At 43.7% G+C, this 22728-nt stretch overlaps 1 protein-coding gene across 4 annotated transcripts; it reads left to right on the forward strand.

Moving 5' to 3' along the window:
- The first annotated feature begins 221 nt into the window (after positions 1-221).
- On the forward strand, positions 222-14741 carry LOC136586541 (retinol dehydrogenase 16-like). Of its 4 annotated transcripts, none has more exons than XM_066584681.1 (5): positions 222-379; positions 5771-6093; positions 7299-7557; positions 9167-9330; positions 14472-14740. In XM_066584681.1, the coding sequence occupies exons 2-5, from the start codon at positions 5781-5783 to the stop codon at positions 14687-14689; spliced, it is 954 nt and encodes a 317-aa protein (XP_066440778.1). In that variant the 5' UTR covers positions 222-379; positions 5771-5780; the 3' UTR covers positions 14690-14740. The 4 variants fall into 4 exon arrangements, with proteins under 4 accessions (XP_066440778.1, XP_066440782.1, XP_066440784.1 ...); XM_066584685.1 differs by lacking the exon at positions 222-379 and adding an exon at positions 2501-2604; XM_066584687.1 differs by lacking the exon at positions 222-379 and adding an exon at positions 4300-4457 and having other exon boundaries at positions 14472-14741.
- Positions 14742-22728: the final 7987 nt, after the last annotated feature.

A 22728-nucleotide genomic window follows, 5' to 3' on the forward strand; every position in this document is an offset into this window, starting at 1 on the left:
CCACTAGAGGGAGCTGAGGAGATTATTGCTCACTTTGCCATTATTGCGTTCCATATATAACTTCAGGCAGTAAGCTTCCTTTAGTGGTGGGTGCAGGTAGCCAGCATAATGTAGCCATAGGCTATGCAGAGGATCTGGAGCTCTGGCCAAAAAAATCTAAACAATGCAGCTCTGAACATTATAAAGATACATAAAAAACTACTAACATTCCAGCTGTGATTGCCCTGACTTGTACTGCTCACATTTCTATTTGCAAAGTATTTCGAGAAGTTTTAGCTTAAGTGGCAGGCTGCCAGCTCCTGCTGGCGGAGGGGATATCCTGGCATTTTAAGGGAAGTACAGAGACCTCTAGAAGTCGCCATGGCTGTGATAGGAATGTGTAAGTACTGAGACTCTTTCTATCATACTCTGTTGTGTACAGCATTGAAAACCCGAGTCCAAGCTGATTTCCGCTTGCATTGCTTTAAGTGTGCTCATGTGAAAGCCATATTTTGTCAGTTTTCCTTCTCCCAGTGTGTACTGTGATAACATGCATTGCAAAACTCTGCTATGATAGACATGAAACAAATGTGCAATTCAGCTGCTGTTTCTTATCGCCTATTGGTGTCTCCTATCAGTGCAAAGTACAGCATTTGCAAAGGAAACAGTGTAATTAGATGAAAACTTTCACTATGTGATACTTTATTAGACTGTTGTGTTTTATGTTACTTTTTAACCAGCACAAACTTTAGAAGTTATGCATCTGTAAAACAAGAGTCAGTGCTGCACACAGGTCAGCTGCCCATCTGGCAATTTTGGCAAATGCGAAAGGGGTCAGTGTGGGCTTTGGCTGTTCTTCCTTCCTTCTGACCTCTTTCTGCACGCTGCAGCATCATCACAAGGGAGGAATATGCTGTGTATGTAGAGGAAGGAAGAGATGGCCACTCACATGCATCAGCTTGCAATCTATCCCTGATGCTGCCAAGGAATCGTGGAATTTGCCCTCTTGTACAGCTTGTCCGTTACCAACCCTAGGATAGCTGAGCCCTGCTGTTCTGCACCTCTCTGTATTTATTACTAGGTTGTGCTGGGACTTGTAGTAGTAGTAATAAGACAAATAATCTAATATAACGGCAACATAATCCACAGAACTTTTACAATTCAGAGGGTATATATATAAAGGCATCAGATATTATAGAGCAGTGATGGCAAAACTTTTAGAGACAGAGTGCCCAACCTGCAACCCAAAACCCTCTTATTTACCACAAAGTGCCAACACGTCAGGGGGCGGGACTTATAACGACATATGATTTTACCTCCGTCGTTATAAAAAGGACAGGGCTGTTTCAAAATAGACGGGGTGCAGATTTTGATTGCTTTTTGGATGCAGAAATGCTGCGGAATTTGCTACGGAAATTTCAGCTGAGGACATTCTGCAGCATGTCACGTGTAAGCATACTCCAGTAGTAATAGTGGTCCCCCACAGTGGCCTCAGCAGTAATAGTGACCCCATAGTGGCCTCAGCAGTAATAGTGACCCCCTCAGTAGTAATAGTGACCTCCACAGTAGCCCTAGTAGTAATAGTGACCCCCACAGCGGCCCCAGTAGTAATAGTGCCTGAGATCCATATACTTACCTCTTCCTCCTCCACATCAATGCGACCTCCCATAGACTTCTGTGGGGCCTTTGGTGCACAATAATAAAAATATGAAAAATAGAGGAGTTTCCATATTCTTCCACGAGTGCACGAAATGTACGTGCAAAATACAGAGGTGTCAGGGAACCCATTGAAATCAATGTGTTCTATTCTATGGCCAGATTTGCAACACGCATTGTGTGCACGGAATTAGCAGACGCAATACGCAGAGAGTAGAACCCATTGTTCTCCTAAGAATTCTCATCAACAATTTTTTGCGTGCATTTCGTTCACGCGCAAAAGAATTGTACTTACTCTATATTTCTGAGTATTTGCACACCAAAGGGCCCCAAAGAAATCTTAGAGAGGTGCGGAAATGCGCAGTTCTGTGAAAAATAGAACACATCCGGACCTCATTAGGCTAAATAGCCTTTGAAATCAAGGTGGTGGAGTGTCATACGCGCATATCTACAGGCTGTGCATGCACAAATAAGAGCAGCACAACGCGCCGATACGTGAGCAAGTCAACCCCGTTCACTGCGCAAATACGTTGCGCTGAAGCGAGCGTATTTGTGTATAACCTCATCTGAAGCTGCCCTTAGGGTATGTGCACATGGCAAAATCCAGTGTCTATTTTTTCACATGGATTCCACCTCTAAAATAGCGTATTCCCTGCATCCTTCTCGCCATCTCTCTGTGCTCCCCCTACCGGCTACTGAATCTCGAGCTGTGTGAATTTGCAACTGTTCAAGCACTTTTGCTCTCTTCCGAGTTACGCTGCCGTGGGAAGAACTTTTGTGAGAGAGTCGGTGGTGCTGCAGAATGATAATGAGGAAATACAGAGGGAAGGGCAGGCTTTGTAGCAAGGACTCATGGGAAATGTAGTTCCCCTGGTTTCTAGACACCGCCCTTGTAAACAGAGGCACTGCTGCTGAAAATCAAAGCACAGATGCAGAAGAAAAACTGTCAGAGTCACATAGGGGCCTTCAGTAAGTGAACTTATTGCACTTCTTGGCTTTCATTTTTTTTTGTAAATCAAATGATCCTTTAAACGGTGAATAATATTTTTTCTTTCTTTCATACAGTTATCTGCGCCCTGGCAATTTGTAATTAAAAAAAACTTGGACAACGGCTTTAAAACTTTGGACATTGGAAATGAACCTGATTGTGTGTGTCCAGAAAAGTAGTGCAGCATGAGAGAAGTCTTGGAGTTGGGAGGTTCGGATTATGGAGGAAGTTATTTAGATTGTTAGCAGAAAGCAGGTCACAGGCAGGATGGTAGATCGAGATGGAGGAGATGTGGGGAAATGCAGCACTGTGGGAAGCTTTGAAGGTAAGGCCTCATGTCCACAGGCGGGTCGGATTCACTGTGGGGAATCCCACATGGAATCTGCCCATGCCGCCTGCGTACTTGTGTGTGCAGGCGGTGGCATCTCCGCAGACCTCTATACTTCCAAGTTTTCTGTATTGTGCATGGTCCACACAGCTCACCAGCTCATCTCCTGCTCTTCCTGCAGTATCAAATGTCAAATGTGAACAGGCCGCGGATCGGACGGCTTCCATTGACTTCAATGGAAGCCGTCCGTGCAGGAACCGCACAGAAATGCTGGTATTTGTTTTCTGCACCAGAAGATCCTCAAAAAAAATCTGCATACTTTAATTCAAGTGCGGACGCCCATGCTTCCCAACAGGTGGCTTTATCTGCGGAACTTCGCCTGCGCGGATTTCGCAGATCAAATCCACCCGTGAACAAGAGGCCTAAGAGTAGTAAGTTTATTTGTACTCGGAAGTGAGCGCAGTGACTGGCACAGGGTAGGGGCATCACTGTAGTGGCAGGACAGAAAGAGGCGCCAGGCTGCTGCATTCAGGATGGATTAGAGAAGGGAGAGTTTAGTGAGGAGAAGAGCGATCAGTAGTGAGTTACCGTAATGAAGACGAGAAGGAAACAAAAACAGTTTGGGCCATTTCCATAAAATAGGTGGATTCTGTTTTGGAGGTGCAGATGGCATGAGCCTGCAAGTGATTGAACAGGGAGTGGGTCGAACATAACTAGAGATGAGCGAGTATACTCGCTAAAGGCAATTGCTCGAGCGAGCATTGCCTTTAGCGAGTACCTGCCCACTCGAGACTGCAGGTTCGGGTGCTGGCACGGGGGAGCGGTGAGTAGCGGCTGTCAGTAGAAGGGAGCAGGGGGGAGAGGGAGAGAGGAAGAGAGAGATCTCCCCTCCGTTCCGCCCCGCTCTCCCCCGCAGCTCCGTGCCAGCTGCCAACACCCGAACCTGCAGTCTCGAGCGGGGGAGATACTCGCTAAAGGCAATGCTCGCTCGAGCAATTGCCTTTAGCGAGTATACCCGCTCATCTATAAACATAACCCCAAAACAGCATTTTTTTCTGACTATGTGATTAGTAATGTGTATTTTAAGAAATTGGACTTTTACAAGTGTGGTGATACCAAATATGTATTATTTTATTTTATTTATTTTTTTTAAACAATATTTATTCATTTTTTGTAATAATTACTCTACTTAGTTTCACCGTATTTTTCCGTGTATAAGACGCGATTCAGCGAAAACTTACACTAACACGCCGGCACAGTACAGAGCGGGGAGAGGGAGAGCTGCAGCAAGGTGAGTATGCCTGATGCCATCCTGCACCCTCCCCCATACACACTACACAGCACACACACACACATAGAACAATTGTATACTCATCAGCCATGTCCTGTCAGCATTGGCCCGACGGGTCTGCAGTCTTCTGCGCTTGGTCCCCATAGCAACCTTTAAACAGGAAGTGAAGGGGGAGAGCTGCAGAGAACCTGCCGGCAGCAATGAGAGGACAGCTGGTGAGTATAATGGGGACTTTTAGTGATGTTTTGGGAGGGAAAACTAGGGGGGCGTCTTAAACACGGAAAAATACGGTACTTTTTTCTTAGCCCCGCTAGGGGACTTGAACTTGTGATTGTTTGATCGCTTGTACAATATACTGTAGTACTACTGTATTGCAGTATGTTGTATTTTTACCAGCATCCTATCCTATAAGCTGGGCTTAAAGGGTCTGTCCAGTTATAAACTGACTTTTTAGATCTAAATTACTTAAAACATCCTCAACCTTGGTGAAACAGCGTTGCGGCCCTGCAATTCTCCCGGTCTTTGTTGACAACGGATGTCAGGTGACCACTGCCTACCATCAAGGTTGCAGTGTCAACATTTCGGCTCACAGGATGTAAGAGCTGATGCAAGGAGAATGTGAGGTGACACTGGCATTACGAATACTGTTTTCATACCTCCTAATTCAACATAAGAACTTTATTAATACTCAACATGACATCATCCACAACTCAAAAGGGTTGCAAATATTGAAAAAATGACTGCAATTTTCTCACTGATGTGAAGCCGGCCTAAGAGAGAAGCAAAATGAAGATTGTTCAGTTTGGGGAAAATGGTTTTAAGGTAACTTAATGACTATAACACTATAAAGGACTCTATGCACATTAGACTGGAGTCATTCAAACATGCCAATTTCTGCAGGACTGGACAACTTTTGTAAGTTTAGGTAGGCCGCCCAACTTTCCCTTGACAGGTGATGTTGAGAAAAGGATTGGGTATGTTGAATTTTTGCACCCGATCCTGGTACATCTTGGAGGTAAGCTGCTGTTTAGGAAACCTTAGGAAAAGATCAGTGCTTAGATCTGCCTCATGATGATTTTCAGACATAGTCCCCTTAAATTTGTATTGTATTTTTTATTTTTAACTTTTGCACAGTTAAACAGTTAATGGAAAAAGAGGTTTAGGATTTTGTATTTTTCTTCAATAAACTTTACAAAAGTCCCCAATATAAATTTTCCATCCTCCAGTACTTTTTTATTGCAGTGTACTGTCTGCAATCCTCCAATCCTTTCCATTACATTGTATTATCTGCAATTCTCCAATCCTCCTCTGTTGCAGTGTACTATCTGACAGACAACCTATCAGACCCTGCCATAATAAAATAAAATGTCTGTGCTGTCAGTAATATATTAGCATTTAATAACACTCTGATTATTTAGTACAATGTTAATTGGTTTGGGGCTGTTCCCTTTTACCTATGAACAATGTATTATATTTGATGTTATAATTTGTGCCCATCTCTATTTCATGCCTTGCATTTTCTTTCCAGAACTTGTGCAATGTGGATTCTGCTCCTTGTAGCGTTAGCTTTCATCTACTTCTTCAGATGGAAGCAAAGACGTCTGATTCTTCCAAATCTCATAGATAAATATGTGCTGATCACAGGATGTGACTCCGGCTTTGGAAACGTAGCAGCCAAGCAGCTGGATAAGCGTGGCATGAATGTGCTTGCAGCTTGTCTTACACAGAAAGGAGCTGAAAACCTGAAGAAGGAGACCTCTAGTAGACTGAAGACCGTGATCCTTGATGTTACTGACAGCCAGAGTGTGAATGATACAGCTGCATGGGTTGCATCTATAGTAGGAGATAAAGGTATGATATTTAAGAACCTCATGTTAGCTAAGCATTAGGCCACCTGCAGACGGGCAGAAATTCCGCGGCGGGATTTCCCGCGGAATTTCCGCCCCTGGAAGCTGCCATAGGATTGCGTTAACAAACGCAATCCTATGCGGACGGCCGCGATTTGGCTGCGTGGAAAACAAATCGCGGCATGCTCTATTTCCGTGCGGGGCTCTCAGAGTCCCGCATAGAAACGTCACTCACCGGCCGCCGGCTCCGCTCTGCGCATGGAAGAGCCGCGGGAGCAGGTGAGTGTCACGCCGCTCTCTGCAGACGCTCGGGTCGGGTCCCGCAGGCGGCCTTAGTTATACAAACTCTCAAGTTTTAGATGCAACGCAGGAAACCACCATACACTAACAAATAACATCATTTTTCAGATTTACTCCACTTTCCTATCATTTTAACCCCTTAATGTTCGCCCATACATCTTTTGAAGGCGGTCGTTACGGGGTTTATTCTTTCGATGGCGCTGCATCAGAAGTCTGGCATGGGTCTTCTATGCCAGGGAGAGCAGGTGCTCAGCTTTCGGATGACAGCCTAGCATATGCTCTAACAGTGGAGAGTGAAGAAATCACGTTCTTCTGAGAAACAGCTCACGGACAGATTACCTGACAGTTTTCTCTAGAATTTGCTCGTATAACTCGGAATTCATTGTTACATCAATGATGGCCAGCTGTTCTGGCCCAGATGCTGGAAAGAAGGCCCAAGCCATGATACTACCACCATCAAATTTCACAGATGGTAATATTGGATCATTTTCCTCAAGAAGGAAATGACCAGGTCTAATATTTATGCCTCTTTTGTTTGATTTGGTTCTCTTTATCTACTTTTAAGACTTGTGAAAATCTGACGTAGTTTTAGGTCAATTATAAGCAGAGATACAAAAAATTCTGAAGAGTTCGCAAACTTTCATGCACTGCTGTAAAATACACCATTATTGTAAATGGCATGTAAGAGAGAGAGGCCCTGTTAAGGATTTTGTACTGATGCCCAGAAGCTTCATGTTACACCTCTGGCCTGTATTTTAGTCCTGAGCTGCATTCACAATTCTGTCGGTTGTTATTGAAAATTGTCAATGTTCCTAGAACCATTTGAGTAGGAATAGGCTATCACTGTACTACATGCATTTTTGAAAATGTGACCTTTTCAGCTATCCATCTTCTACTTTCTTCTGCTAGGTCTCTGGGGTTTGGTGAATAATGCTGGTATTTCTACCCCCTGTGCCCCAAATGAATGGCTGACTAAAGAAGATTTTTCTAAAATCCTGAATGTGAATCTGTTGGGCATTATTGATGTCACGCTCAAGACATTGCCTTTGATTCGAAAAGCTCGTGGACGTGTGGTGAATGTTGCAAGCATTGCGGGTAGATCAACCATTTGTGGAGGGGGATACTGCATGTCTAAATATGGAGTGGAATCATTCTCCGATGGTCTCCGGTGAGCACTGTCTGATTATTCCGTTTTTATTTTCCTGGTTTACATATTTTTATTAGCTGGTCATAAAAGCAAATTTTGGTTTAAATTACCAATTCAGAAATATTCTCAGGTTTGGTGACTTAAAGAGGTTTTCCAGGACTTAAGTTGCCTTAGGATAGATCATCAACATTTAATTGGTAGACCTGTGACCCCTGGGTACCCATTGCTCTAACAGGACCGGTAACTCATCTTTACAGGAGGCAGTACATTGTGCTGCAACTCAGCCCTATTCACTCTGTTGTAGGAGTCCTGCGTTCTGGAATTTGGACCCGAGTAATTGAACATTAATGGCTTATCCTATAGGTAGGTTATCAATGTGTAAAGGTGTATTCCGGGACTTTAAACTCTTTCTACTGATGACTAGAGAACTCAAGTAAGTGCTGTGGCCTTTTCTCAGGTCTGTGATGTCATGTAAATCGGTCACATGGCCTGAGGGAAACTCAGTCCCATTCAAGCGAAAAGGACTGGGCTGCAATATCGGGCACAGCCGCTATACAATGTATGGGACTGTGCCTGATACAGACCAAAATAACAGCGGGACTCACCAGAGCACTAGTCTTGCTTCAATCATCAGGGATTCACCACAGTTCTTTGTGGTGAGCCTATCTGACAGATAGGCTCACCTTGGAGAATCACGGCACATCGCTGCATGATTCTCCGCTCGTGGACAGGGGGCTGCGCTTTCCATAGCAACTCTATGGAAAGCGTGCACTACGTTACTCGCGGATGGATTATCGCCGCAAGTAATGCAATTCAATATTGCTTGTTAACAGGCGGCCTTAAGGGTTTTCTGAGTAATTAGTGTCAGTGGGGGGGGGGCAATATATATAAACACTAAACACAATACTCGCCTCCACTGCTGTGATGCTCCCCACCACCACTCACCATGCTAAGGTCTTCTGTTTATAGGTGCTACTGCAGTCACATGGGTTGTTTACCCATGTGACCGCTGCAACCAATAGAAGCCCTGACAGCGACGTCATTGTCGGGGGCTTCTACATTAAAAGCCCATGCGACAGGTTTATGGAATGTCATCAGGTCTTCTTACCCGGTGAATTTACCTGTTAGATTTCTCGGTGCAAGACCATTGAAATGGCACCACGGTGAGTATATTTATTTTATATAGTTTTCAAATGTGGATTTGCTGGAATAAAATAAAAACTTTACATTTTTTTTAGAATCTTTGATAAATTTTAGTATGCATAACTAGGCTGTAAACATAATATTTAGTTTGTATCACTTGCAATACAATGTTTAAGGCACATGCACACAGGAGTGTCATATACAGGAGGAGTCCAATACATCTATGTACTATGGAGCCACATGCCATACCATGCTCCATTGGCTCTGGTATATCAAAGTAGCAATATTTGTATGGAATGAAACATAAAATAACATCTGTTTGCTACCATATTAAATTGGAGGCATAGAGAGGTACAGTAAGGCATCTCTATCATAGCCCTATTGCACCTACAAATAAAACGGAGCCACACTGCCTTGTGCACTAGTTCGAATGAAGGTGCAAATTATCCAAGCAGACTGTATTTATATATTTGTATGTATTTTATAGGCACGAGATGAAGTCTTTTGGTGTGAAGATCTGTATCATAGAACCTGGTTTCTTTTTAACACAAGTAACAGATGCTAAACTGCTTAAAGAGAGCGCCACTAAAGCCTGGGCTCAAGCATCAGATGAAATTCGCAGGAGCTATGGACAGCAATACTACGAAAAATGTAAGTGGCTTGTCCAAGGAATTCGAACAATTTTTAATCAAATGTCACCATTGTTGGGCTGCTTAGTATTTTGCTTGCATAGAAGCGAAGCTGAAATAAACTGTCACATGCACAGGTTTCCCAGCATGTGACATGAGTACGACTGAAAGGAGGTAATCTATTTGGAATCACTCAATCACGTGCTCATCTTCCACTCATTGAGCATAGATAGCACCTCAGCACAGTCCATAAGGCCTCTTTCACATGGGCTACAAAATCATCGCTACAAAACGCATGTGTTTGAAGCCCATGGTTTCCAATGGGTTCTTTCACATGAGCGATGTATTGTAGCAAGATTTTGTAGCCCGTGCGGACGCAGCCTAAGCCTGAAAGAACCTACTGGAAATCAAAGGCTTCACATGCATGCGTTTTGTACCAAGATTTTGCAGCCCGTGTAAAAGAGGCCTTAGGCCTCCTTCACAGGGACGGCACGGCATCACCACGAGAAAATCACTGTGATATCTCTGGTCCGCATGATATTGCTGCATCTTCTCGCAGCAATACCGCGATTGTGTAGCGCTACAAAGTCACACGACATGCAGGGATTTTCGGGGGTGAAACACTTGAAATGTTAGCCCTACCTTGAAAATAAGCTCTAACTGCAAAAAAAAGGGAAAGTATACATCACCTAGAAGCGCTGACCAGGATGCCGCTGCAGCTTCTTCCTGGTCCTCGGCACTTCTTCATCTCTTCTGGCTGGGGATTGAAAAATCTCCGCCTCCTGGAAGAACTGGCTGTGATTGCCTGATGCTTAGCCAATCAGAGCCAGCACTTGATGAATGGCTGTGATTGGTTCATCGAGCGCTGGCTGTGATTGGCTAAGCATCAGCCAATCACAGCCAGCGCTTCCAGGAGGCTGGGATTTTTCAATCCCCGGCCACAAGAGAGGAAGAAGATGCGGCCGGGCTGACAGCTAGGGCTTAGATTAGGGCTTTGACAATAGGATTTCCTATTGTCAAAGTTGAATTGCACTGCTCGAAACTCAAGTTTTCGTGCGATGCGAAGCAACAGAGAGGAAGGCTCCATAGGGAAACGTGGGCTACAAAACCTTATGAGTCGTGGGCATATCGCCAGACCAGTGAGGTTTTTGTGTTGGGTTGTTGCATGCTACAAAACATCATGTGTGAATTAACCCATAGGAAAGTATGGGCTTCACATACATGCGATTTGTAGCACTCTAGCAACGTGACTTTGTCACTTGTGTGAAGGAGGCCTTAGGCTGCATCCGCACAGGCTACGAAATCTTGCTATAAAACATCGCTTAGGTGAAAGAACCCATTGGAAACCATGAGCTTCACATTGTAGTGATGATTTTGTAGCGAGATTTTGTATCCTGTGCGGATGCAGCCTAATTAACCCCAGATATATGCCGCCAGCACTTTCGGTAAACTGCTCAGAAGTTCCAAATAAATTCACACACTGTTCTCCAGCAGTCAAATGCTTAACACTACCAAGGCTATAGGTTCAGATCAACAGGGACTCGGCTTATTAAAGGACAGCTGTGTGGCTGAGTCTGGAGAAGTTAAAACCTCCAGACACATTAAGTTCCCTGCTGAAAGCCAGGGAGAGAGGCTGTGGAGGCAGCTACAGGAGTTACAAAGCCTAGGGTCCGGCCTAGATCAGACTGTGTCCATCACGAGTCTGACCGGGGAGGACGCCCCCTAGATGCCCTTGCTAGGTAAAGTAACGGGAACACTGCAGGCCATGAACCATGATTTTGTTACATGTTCCAGTGCATATGCAGTGTGTTGATACTGTGATAAGTTTGCTATGTGCAATAAAGCTGGCCGAAGCCAGATATTTGAATCCAGTTGCCCAGCATCTGTCTGAAAGTGATGCCAACCATCTCAGGATCTGAAGATGGCAATCCCAGAAAGCGAGTAACCGCTAGGTTACCTATATATATTTCAGATTATCTTTTCATCACACCTACTTACCATCATGTCACCTTTTCAACACATAAACTTAAAAGAAATATTTAAAGGGAACCTTTCACCTGCCTAACGTTCTATAAGTTACTTAGATGAGGTGGCAGGGAGCTGGGTGCTGTATTTTTTTTTATACCCACTTACTGGTTCCTATGGTGCCCGCCGCTGAAGTCCACGCACTGGACAAAAATCTGATTCTCTTCAGTGACCGTGCTTGCGCTTTTCTATACAAGTCTATGGGCATAAGCATGCACAGGACTCTGAGAAGAGTCAGATTTCAGTCCACCACATGGACTGAAGTTGGTGACAGCGCTGGAACTGGTTTGTCCTTGTTGTACTGGCACGAAATATATAGCATTTAGAATAGATTTACAGCTACTGGGGTGTTTTCAAGTAATCCCTGTTATGTCATATCTGCAATGTGTTCACTTGGTGCATTCCACTGTCAGATTTTTCACGCGGAATTCAACTTTAAAACCGTTTTTGATGCAGATCTTGCAGATCTCTGCAAAAACGTGTTAGAAATTACACACTCAGATCTTGCCCATTGGTAGAGTTAGGGTGCCTACCCACTAGCGTCTTTTTTCTGCTGCAAATTCGCTGCATTTTTTTTCCAATTGCCAATGGGACTTTATAATGTTAAAAACACAACTCACCAAAAACACAAGTTGCGTTGCGTTTTTAACATTAGAAAGTCTCATTGACAATTGGCAAAAAAAAAAGCGCAGCAAATTCGCAGCAGACAAAAAAACACTAGTGGGTAGGCAACCTTACATTTACACATGGATCCATGGTTTTCTGCCATGGTTTTACAGATGAATTTCACAAGGAAGATTCTGCGATAGAATCCGCTGTATGAACATACCCCGAGAGTTTCCTGTGCACTCTACATACACAGGCATTAATGCATTGCCATACGGACTGTATTTAAGTGCATTATAATAAAAAAATACAATTGAAACACAAACATGATTATTTTTAATTTAAAACAAGTTTTAGTCAATAAACATTATAAAACTAACATACCGATTAGCCCCTTAATCATGATAGACTGCTGAACTGAACTGAAATACAAAACACAAAAACAAAAGTTGGAATTGAATTCATTGTACATTCTGCTTAAAATTTTTTTTAATTAAATACCAAATTTTATGTTTAAGTCGTGGCTCTCAGAATGTAGTGCGGTAAAAGCAGAAAAATCTTGTTGCATCTTCAAAGTCAAAATGAGCTACCGTGTTTCCCCAAAAATAAGACCCAGTCTTATGTTATTTTTTCCCAAAAGAGGCACTAAGTCTTATTTTCGGGGAGTTCTTATTATACATACCTAGCAACTCAGTTCGGGTCCTCACGCTGGTTCGGGTCCTCTCCACAGCTCCAACGCGCTTTCTGCAGTCCTTGGTCGCTCATACAACATCACTTCCTGGTTATGGGATTCATAAATCGCACCTCCAGTAAGTGATGGCTGTGATTGCTTCTTCGACTGCTGCTCAGTCAATCAATGCAGTGCTGGATGAACCAATACAATGGCTGTGATTGGTTTATCCAGTGCTGCATTGATTGGCTGAGAAGCAGTGGAATAACCAATCAACAGCCATCATGTTGTAGAGGTGGGATTTATGAATTGGCTGAGCCATGGCCAATCACAGCCACCGCATTGGTTCATCCAGCGCTGCATTGATTGGCTCAACAGCTGTCAAAGAACCAATCACAGCCATAACTTCCTGGAGGTGGGATTTATGAATCCTGTAACCAAGAAGCGATGTTGTACGAGCAGCTAAGAACTGCGGGAAGAGCACAGAACCAGAGCAGTGGGAGGGACTTGGACTGAGCTTGCTAGGAAATGTATTCTTTTTTATGTAGTGCAACCAGGGCTTATTTTCAGGGTAGAGCTTATGTTTCAAGCCTCCCTGAAAATTAATCTAGGGTTTATTTTCAGGGTGGGTCATATTTTTGGGGAAGCAGGGTATGTCCAAAATAAAAAAGGGCTAGGTTTACACCACGAATATACAATGGTCCCTTAACATACAATGTTATTGGTTCTCGGACAACTTTTGTATGTTGAAACCATAATTCTATGGAGAACTGATAATTAGTTCAAAAGCGTCAAAATATCAATAAAAAGTTATATAATATGAAGATTAAAAAACAAAGCAAATAACTAATAAAGATAATACAAGTTCTAACATATGAAAGTCCCAAATAGCTGCTGGAAGATATAGATAAATTTATGATGAGGACGGGAGTTTCTTCAGGGAGTTCAGTGCACCAAGTACAAGAAAAATAAAATAGGCACATCCTCACCCAGTGTCCAAAGGAGCAGCTTATCCCGGTACAGGTAGAGCACAATAGGACATGTAGTACCACACTGTACTGTAGAGAGGCGCTACTAGCAGCCAATCAGTGCAGGCACTTCAGTGATACAGGTGTGTTGCTAATACAAGATCTATGATGATTGGCTGGATTTTTCAGCGGAGTGCATGTACCGCAGATCCGAACTTTCTGGGACATTGTATGTTGGGTCTAGTTTCAGGTACGGTGTGCTGGGAAAAAAGATTGTGTGTTGAAAAAATTGTATTCTGAGGCCATTGTAACTGGAGGGATCATTGCAGATGATGTTCAGAGGGACTATTTGAAACAGTCTGCCAAATGTATGACTCAGACATATGCCACCATATACATGTATAGCTGCAGATGTTTGCTATTCATTCCCATAAAAAAAGCAACCATATTGTATGTGTAACCCCGTTTGGGGTAGGAGTATGAACACTGACCCTCCCACAAAAGACCTTGACGCTAACCTGTCAGGACAAGGAGACCTACAACCTTCGCTGAAGGAAGAGTGGGCACGTAAATGAGTTTGATCAGTGCCTCCACCCAAGGGAGGTTCGCTGCGGCACTCTTGCACTTACGGTCGTTTGAGCCCAACCTAACTGACATCTGAACAATAATCTAGTAAAATTTTGAATTTTTTCTTTGGGATCAAAAAATGGGGAAAAAAATTGAAAATTAAAAGCACGGTAGACAGGCAATATGATATTGACCTTAGCCACAAAGTTCACAGAAGTCATGCCGATTAGTGTTCGATGCTCATCATCCGCGTTGGCCTTGACATGGTGTTTTTACTTGTCCTGAGTGTATTATTACTAGTAACAAATCTTCCATTTCTCTGTGCAGATTGTAAAATCGTTGATCTGATGGTGTCAACGTCCAGCAGGAAGTTGTCACGGGTGTCAGATGCCATGGAGCATGCTCTTACTGCTGTCCATCCCAAGACTCGTTATTCTGCTGGATGGGACGCCAAACTCATTTACATCCCTCTTTCTTACTTGCCTACTATAATTACTGATTTTCTATTTGCTAGTATATATCCTAAGCCAGCAAAGATTGGCTAATGATCGTCCTTATTTTTTTCCAAAACGCCAGACATTCCACAATAAATGTTTCTACATATACCGGTATATCTGTTGTCCTCTTACTACAATAGAACTTATCTCTACATAATTCTCCTATGCACTTCATAAATGATTGGTTAGCCCTGGCTGATCGGGCGCCCATTGTCAGCGCTTCTACACACAGAGGTACGGAGCCATTAAAATCAATTGAAACTACACCTGCAAATACAAACGTCAGCCACTACACAGGGGTCGGAGCAGCAGCTTCCTCTCCATAACCCTGTGTGTAGCAGCACTGACAGCAGGAGACGGATCAGCTGATTGGTCGGGGACCGACTAGCAGATCCCAGCCGATCAACTTTTGATGATGTATCCTGAGGATAAGTCATCAATGGTATTTCTCTGGAAAATCCCTTTGTGGGTACTTTCACATAAGCTGGCATGTTCCACATGGAACATGCCTGCACCAAAATGCACATCTAACATGTATATTGCCAAGCTGAATGGCAATAAGTTCAGATATGGCTTTAGGTCCAATGTCCACGGGCGGATTTCAGTTATAAAATCCACACGTGTCTCCTATGCGGGAGATCGTACCTCTTAACGCGCATAGTGATAGCATGTGATTTTTTAAAAAATTTTTTCCTGCGGATCCTGCAGGACGGCTTCCTTTGAAGTCAATGGAAGCCGTCATATCCGAGGCACAGCAACAGCTGTCATTGTGGCTGTGCCACAGATCCACGGGTAAGCTGGCACGTCCGGACGTATCCTCTGTGCTGAAGAAAGAAAATCTTACCGCCGCAGAGGATATCCACGCTGCGGGATTCAGCAGTGGAATCCGAGCGTGCAAGTGGACATTGGGCCTTAACCCTTTCCAATCCAATTTGTATCCTGGTTTTCCTAGGGGGCTTACTCTTTTCCTGCCGCTAAACAATGGCGCTATCTACTGGCTAAAGCCAGTACTGCATAAGCTGACACGTTGGATAGGCTCCGACAGCAGAGAGACTGGCAATCTACAGTAAGAGAACCCCAACGGACGTTTTCGAACATCGGAGCTGTACAGCCTTAAATCATAATGTCTTCAGAGGTCAGACAGTGGATTGGAAAGGGTTAAAGAAGGACAATTGGGTTGATACAACTCAATTTATAATACAAATGAATAAACGATGAAAATAAAACAAAGTTAGATAAAATAGGTGATATTGCATATATGTTTTGTAAATAAAGGTAAAAATACTTAGAATATCTAAAACAAGGGATATCTCACCAAAAGAATCAGCAAGAGCCTTAGATATACTTCATCTGCCTTGTGCCTCAACCAGAGAAGCAGCCGTGAAAAGTCATGGAAAAATATCTAGGAAAGCAGCATCATCTGGAGCTTTTCAGAAAAACATCCTGGAGTCTTCTAGGAGTAAAAGTCCAACTTCCTTCTTTATTAATAAAAGAACTCCATTGACAAAACAGGAGCCTGCAACGTTTCGTCCTATGTAAAGGACTTTGTCAAGCATATACACATAGAGACATAGACTAGTATATAAGTAAAACACACATCAATCAGACATTACCAAAAAGACACACCCATATGTGGCCACACAGGATAGGACGAAAAGGAGGACGTTCTTGTCACACCAGATGTAGCCTATTAACACAGAATGTTACTAATAATTGTATAATGGCTTAATGGAAACTATGATGAAAAAGAGCCCACTGTCCAGGGCTGCAGGGCTAAACCCGGATGTAATAGGTGGCAGTAAACGTCACGGGGTCATAGCAAGTAAAGAGCAGGTGCCGATATGTCACATCCGGTCTGAACCGGAAGGTGACAAAAACCGCAAGTAACCAGTCGTCATATCCAGACTACGGCGTCCATTGGCGCACCCAAACGTCTGGGAATTGCCGGATATGATCGCTGAGAAAGCCTGTCACGGACCTCACTTAACAGGCAAAGGTACTGTGTCGCCGGACAATCGCCCAGGCAGCGCGTACCACGCTATGTCACATTCGGTGAAAAAGGGATGTATGCCGGAAGTATGTCACCGTTGTTTCTCGTTCATAATGCCGTTAGAGGAAAATATTACAGCAGCGCAAATTCCATCACTAAATGTGGCCATGGGGGCATGTCAGGAGATAAACCAGAGATTGGCCAGTATTGTGCTTGAAACCAGAATGGCCCCGGGCAGTGACACAGCTGGCACATACTGGAATAAATCATGTCCGATATATAACCGGAAGTAGCATGCGACAAAGGAATCTATCCAATACCTGTAGTATACATAGTTGGTTAGTATGCTGCAACGCTCCTCAATGAATTACATAAACAAAAAAGGGGGGGAGGGGAAGGAAAAAGGGGAGGGAACGGGAGGGGCTCAAGTGTCCAAAGGGCCACAACCAAACCCCTTTTACTCCTTGAAGACTCCAGGAGGTTTTTCTGAAAAGCTCCAGATGCTGCTGCTTTCCTAGATATTTTTCCAAGGCTTGTTCGGGACCCAAAAGTCCGGATCTCATGGTGAGCGTGCATCCACCAGCTTAACGCTGTTTTCTGCCTTTTGCCATATCTCCCTACTTGTAAGCCGTGTCGCTCAAGGTGTGCTGCTGAGACCCTCTGTTATTTCTTACTGATACAACAGCCCTGAAAAGTCAGAGAACAGGTGGCCTCTTGGGAACCACACTGTGAGAGGGCGTTCCCCATCGCAGGTCCAAAATGCTTCTAACTCTCCAAAACCTTTTCCTGTCTTTTATACTTAGTATAATAGATTGCTTGAATATTTGTATTGCAAATATCAATCCATAGAGTTGTTTGTCCAAAAAGGTCTAAAGTGACCATTCCTCAAAAATGGGACCAGATCAAACAAACAAAATTGATTCTTAAAACAATGGCAGCACTGAGCTCCATCATTAAGAAGCCTTGTGTTTGTCTTTCATACACAATAGATAATGAAATCCTGCCGGCCATATAATCCCTCTCATAAACACATGCTCAGCTGAGCAAACAATTAGTTTTACTTCTACTAAAGTTTACTTTTAGCCAATGAGGTAAATAGAGATTATTTCAAGCCATTATCTGTATGTGTAATTTTATGCAAAAAGGTTGTCAATTTGTTCAGTCATTCAGCCGTTTAAGCAACTAATTTCTAAATTAACTAATTTAGAAATTGATGGCAGCAACACATGTCAAAAAAGTTGGGACAGGGTTAACAAAAGGTTGGAAAAGTGAGTGGAACTAATGAAAAACACCTGGAGGGGGAATTCTCATAACTGTGTATAAATAGAGCATGTTAGAAAGGCAGAGTCTCTCAGACGCAAAGATGGTCAGAGGTTCACCAATCTGTGAAAAAACAGCATCTAAAAATTGAGAAACAATTTCATAAAAATGTTCCTCAATGTAAAATTGCTAAAAATTTGAATATCCCACCAGCTACAGTATATAATATCATTAAAAGATTCAGAGAACCTGGAAAAATTCATGTGCACAAGGCTGGTGGTCAAGATGGGATGCTTGAGATCTACAGGCCCTCAGGCATCACTGCATTAAAAACAGGTATGATTCTGTAATGCAAATCACTGCATGGGCTCAGGAATACTTCTAGAAATTGCTGTGCAGTCCACAAATGCAATTTAAAGCTATATATCAACAGCTATATATCAATCCAGAAACATCAGTGTCTTTTCTGGGCCAAAGCTCATTTAAAATGAATTGAGGCAAAATGGAAAACTCTTCTGTGGTCAGATGAATCAAAATTTGAAATTCTTTTTGTAAACCTCGGATGCCGTGTTCTGCAGACTCAAGAAAAAAGGGCCCATTGAGCTTAATATTAGCACACAGTTGTAAAGCCTGCATCTTTGATGGTATGCAGTTGCATTAGTGCCTATGTCATGGGCAACTTACACATCTATGAAAGATAAACTATATAGATGTTTTAGAACAGCATACGTATGCTCCCATCCAGACAACTTCTCTTTCAAGGAAAGAAAGGAAATTTCAGCAAGACAATGCTAAACCACATGCTGATTCCATCATAACCACATGCCTTCTCAGAAGAAGAGTCCGGTTACTGAAGTTTTTTTTTGCAGTATGCCTGCAGTCCAGACCTTTCACCAATAGAAAAATTTGGCACATTGTGAAGCAAAAACCCAGCAAAGACATTCCTCTCCCAAAACTACAACAATTGGTCTCCTCACTTCCCAGACATTTACAGACTGTTGTAAAAAGAAGAGGTAATGTTACATAATGGTAGACATGGCCCTGCCCCAACTTTTTTGAGATGTGTTGCTGCCATCAATTTTTAAATGATTAAATTTTTTTAATGAAATGGAGAAATGTCTCAATTTCCCCTTCTGATATGTCTTCTATGTTCTATTTTGAATAAAATATGGTTTATGAGATTTCCAAATCATTGCATTCTTTGTTTCTTTACATTTTACAGTGTACCAACTTTGTAGGAAATAGGGTTGTACTTTGAGGGTGCATTCCCACGAACGTATATTGGCTCGGTTTTTACGCCGAGCCGATATACGTTGTCCTCGTGTGCAGGGGGGGGGAGGATGGAAGAGCAAGGAGCAGGAACTGTGCTCCCGCCCCCTATCTGCCTCCTCTCCGCCCCTCTGCACTATTTACAATGGGGAGGGGCGGGGCTAATTCTTGGAACTTAGCCCCGCCCCTGCCCCACCTCCTTTCATTGCAAATAATGCAGAGAGGCAGAGAGGGGGTGGGAGCTCAGTTCCTGCTCCTGGCTCTCCCACCCCCCCCCCCCCCAGGAGGACAACGTATATCGGCTCGGCGTGAAAACTGAGCCGATATACGCTCGTGGGAATGCAGCCTAAAGGCTCGTTCAGACGAACGTGTTTACAACACTGCATTCCCTATGGTGTGTTTACATGTCCGTACTTTGCAGGTGCGTGCCTGCAAAGATAGGACATGCGTGCACCATAGGGAATGCACGCATTGTTTTCAATGGAGCCGCGGCTGCTGCCGGCCGCTCCATTGAAAGCAATGACCTGCTGGCTCCCTGCATTCCTTTTCAGGGAAGGACTTTACATATAAGCCCTTCCCTGAAAAAGAAAGATTTTAGTGTAAAAAAAAATAAAAATGCAGCCATTCTCTTCAATGGAGCCGCTTCTGCTGCCGGCGGCTCCATTGAAGACAACGGTCTGCTGGCACCACCAAATTGTTTTTCAGGGAAGAGCTTAACATATAGGCTCTTACTGAAAAGGAAAAATTTTGGTGAAAAAAAAAAATGCAGCCATTCACTTCAATAGAGCCGCTGCTGCTGGCGGCGGCTCCATTGAAGACAATGGTCTGCTGGCACACCTGAATTCTTTTTCAGGGAAGAGCTTAACATATAGGCTCTTAACTGAAAAGGAAAAATTTTGGTGAAAAAAAAATAAAATGCAGCCATTCACTTCAATGGAGCCGCTGCTGCTGGCGGCGGCTCCATTGAAGACAATGGTCTGTGGCACACCTGAATTGTTTTTCAGGGAAGGGCTTTACATATAAGCCCTTCCCTGGAAATCAATTAAAAGTGATTTAAAAAACAAAAAAAATAGATACTCACCTCCCTTCAGCTGCCGGGGCACAGTTGCGTCTTCTCCTGCTGTCCCCTGCACTGTGGTGCTGAACTGCTGATCTATCAGCAGACGGGGATTTAAAATCCCCGCCTGCTGAAAGAGCTGAATGTGATTGGCTGAGGTGCCCAGCCAATCACAGGCAGCTCTCCCCGAATGAATGACAGGTGAGAGCTGCCTGTGATTGGCTGAGCACCTCAGCCAATTACATTCAGCTCTTTCAGCAGGCGGGATTTTAAATCCCCGGCTGCTGATAGATCAGCAGTTCAGCAACACAGTGCAGGGGACAGCAGGAGAAGACACGGCTGTGCCCCGGCAGCTGAAGGGAGGTGAGTACCTATTTTTTTTTCTTTTTTTTACTATTTTAAAAGGCTTTTCAGGGAAGGGCTTATGAAGCCCTTCCCTGCAAAGCCACTAACAGCTGCCGGGGCTCATCGGGGACTTCTGCCGCTGTCCTCAGCTCTGTAGCGCTGCTGAGCTATCAGCAGCTGGGTATTTAAAATCCCCTCCTGCTGGTAGCTCTGATTGTGATTGGCTGAAGCAATTCTATATGCACTCCTCAGTCAGTAAGTAACGGCCATTTTTCTGTGATTGTTTTTAATTCTTGATTTCCCCTTCTGTGATGCATTTATATTAGTGTAGGGACCCACTACAACGCAAGGAACCGTGAAGTGGTTAGTGCGCTCATGTATCTTGGCCAACATCCAACCAATGCCTTGCATTTATTATCTATCATTCACATGCAGTGTGGCATTAAGACTCCAGGGGGAGCCCAGGGTGGCAGTACCAATGTGGTTCACTGATGGATATGCAGGGCAACCCGCCGAATTATCATGGCGTCATTAATAGGTTGCTGGTCTGCATGGTGTACTACATATATCAGAATGGTCTGGCACCCTGTATCCACTATGTGTGGGAGTTTACACCAAGCATTCACCCCCCTCATTATCAAGAGGCAGTGTGAGTGGTTGTTATATCGGTGTCTTGCACAGGTGTTATTGGCTCCTCCATTTGGTAGTCAGCTACCTGCATGGTGAGAGGTGGATGCATCTATATGCACTCCTCATTCAGTAAGTAACGGCCTTTTTTCTGTGAATGTTTTTAATTCTTGATTTCCCCTTCTGTGATGCAATTCAGCCAACCACAATCAGAGCTACCAGCAGGCGGGGATTTTAAATCCCCGACTGCTGATAGCTCAGAACTACAGAGCCTGGGACAGCACTAGAAGTCACTGCTGAGCCCCGACAGCTGAAGGGAGGTGAGAATTGTTTTTTTTGCACTATTTTAAATGGCTTCTCAGGGAAGGGCTTATGAAGTCCTTCCCTGAAAAGCCATTGACAGGATGCCGGCAGCAGGATTCTCTACCCCAGCTGTCATGTGTGACAGCTGCGGTTGAGAATTGAAGAATTCCTTTTGCTGCATCTGCCACAGATGTGGCAGATGTAGCAGCAGGAAATTTTTTTAACTAGCGGGGGTGAAGGATACATCTGCTTATATGTAAAGCCCTTCCCTGGAAAAGAATGCAGGGGATCGGCAGAGCATTGTTTTCAATGGAGCCGCCGGCAGCAGCCGTGGCTCCATTGACAACAAGCACGCAGCTGTGTTCACGCGTGCTTTTGCTCTCGTACCTAGGTGCGGACGTATGTACGCACCTAAGTACGCACCAAAACACGCTCGTCTGAACGAGCCCTAAAACTGTTCTTAACAGTCGTTCATGACTTGTGGTATTAAAAATGATTAATGTGATAATCCCTTTAAAGGAATAGTGGTTCCTGCTGTCTATGAGACTATTAGGTAATATGTACATGTGATCCATGTCTTGGACATTGGTGGATTAGTACAGTGGTGAGAAATATTCTGGAGAGCCATGACTAAGGTTGTCCATGTACTTATGGTTTGTAATCATTTCGAATTGAAACAACCCATATGTTATTCTTGCATTGTTGTTAATGTCTGTAACCATATAAAAGCTAGAGGTCTCACGCCAAGAGCTTTATACAGGTCATGGAACACACACACTGCGAGGTATAATCATCTCCGGTGGCACCCACAATGCCCTCCTGAGCAATTTTGCCCTCTTCTACTTGTGACTTGTGAGCAGCCTTTCTTTAAGTGAAAGGTACAGCGGGTATGTGGCAACATCAACTTTGGCAAAAATGCTTAGCTAGAATGACCGTTTAGAGGTTTAGTCAAAGTATTCGTGCGCTCACTGAAGTAAAGGTTTCAATCTGTCCTTGCATGGACCTTCCATGGTTTACATAACCCTATTGGCATATCATAAGTTTCTATGAACTATGCCAAGACAAAGAGGGCCTAATAAATATTAAACTTAGGTCAATATTAATTTAGTGAGTTAGCATTTGTGTAAGGGCTCAGTCAGACGGGCGTTTGTTTGCTGCGCATTTTTTTGCGCAGAACGCAAATGCACAAAAATTTTCATGACCAAAGGTGGCCTAAAAACACACGCTGCATTGTAG

This window comes from Eleutherodactylus coqui, chromosome 1, assembly GCF_035609145.1.
Source record: "Eleutherodactylus coqui strain aEleCoq1 chromosome 1, aEleCoq1.hap1, whole genome shotgun sequence".
Lineage (NCBI taxonomy): Eukaryota > Metazoa > Chordata > Amphibia > Anura > Eleutherodactylidae > Eleutherodactylus > Eleutherodactylus coqui.

Excerpts from the sequence above, each read along its gene's own strand:
- LOC136586541 (XM_066584677.1), top strand. Across the intron at positions 6,094-7,298 it reads ATCTATAGTAGGAGATAAAG|GTCTCTGGGGTTTGGTGAAT; the intron begins GTATGATATTTA and ends TTCTTCTGCTAG. Across the intron at positions 7,558-9,166 it reads TCATTCTCCGATGGTCTCCG|GCACGAGATGAAGTCTTTTG; the intron begins GTGAGCACTGTC and ends TGTATTTTATAG.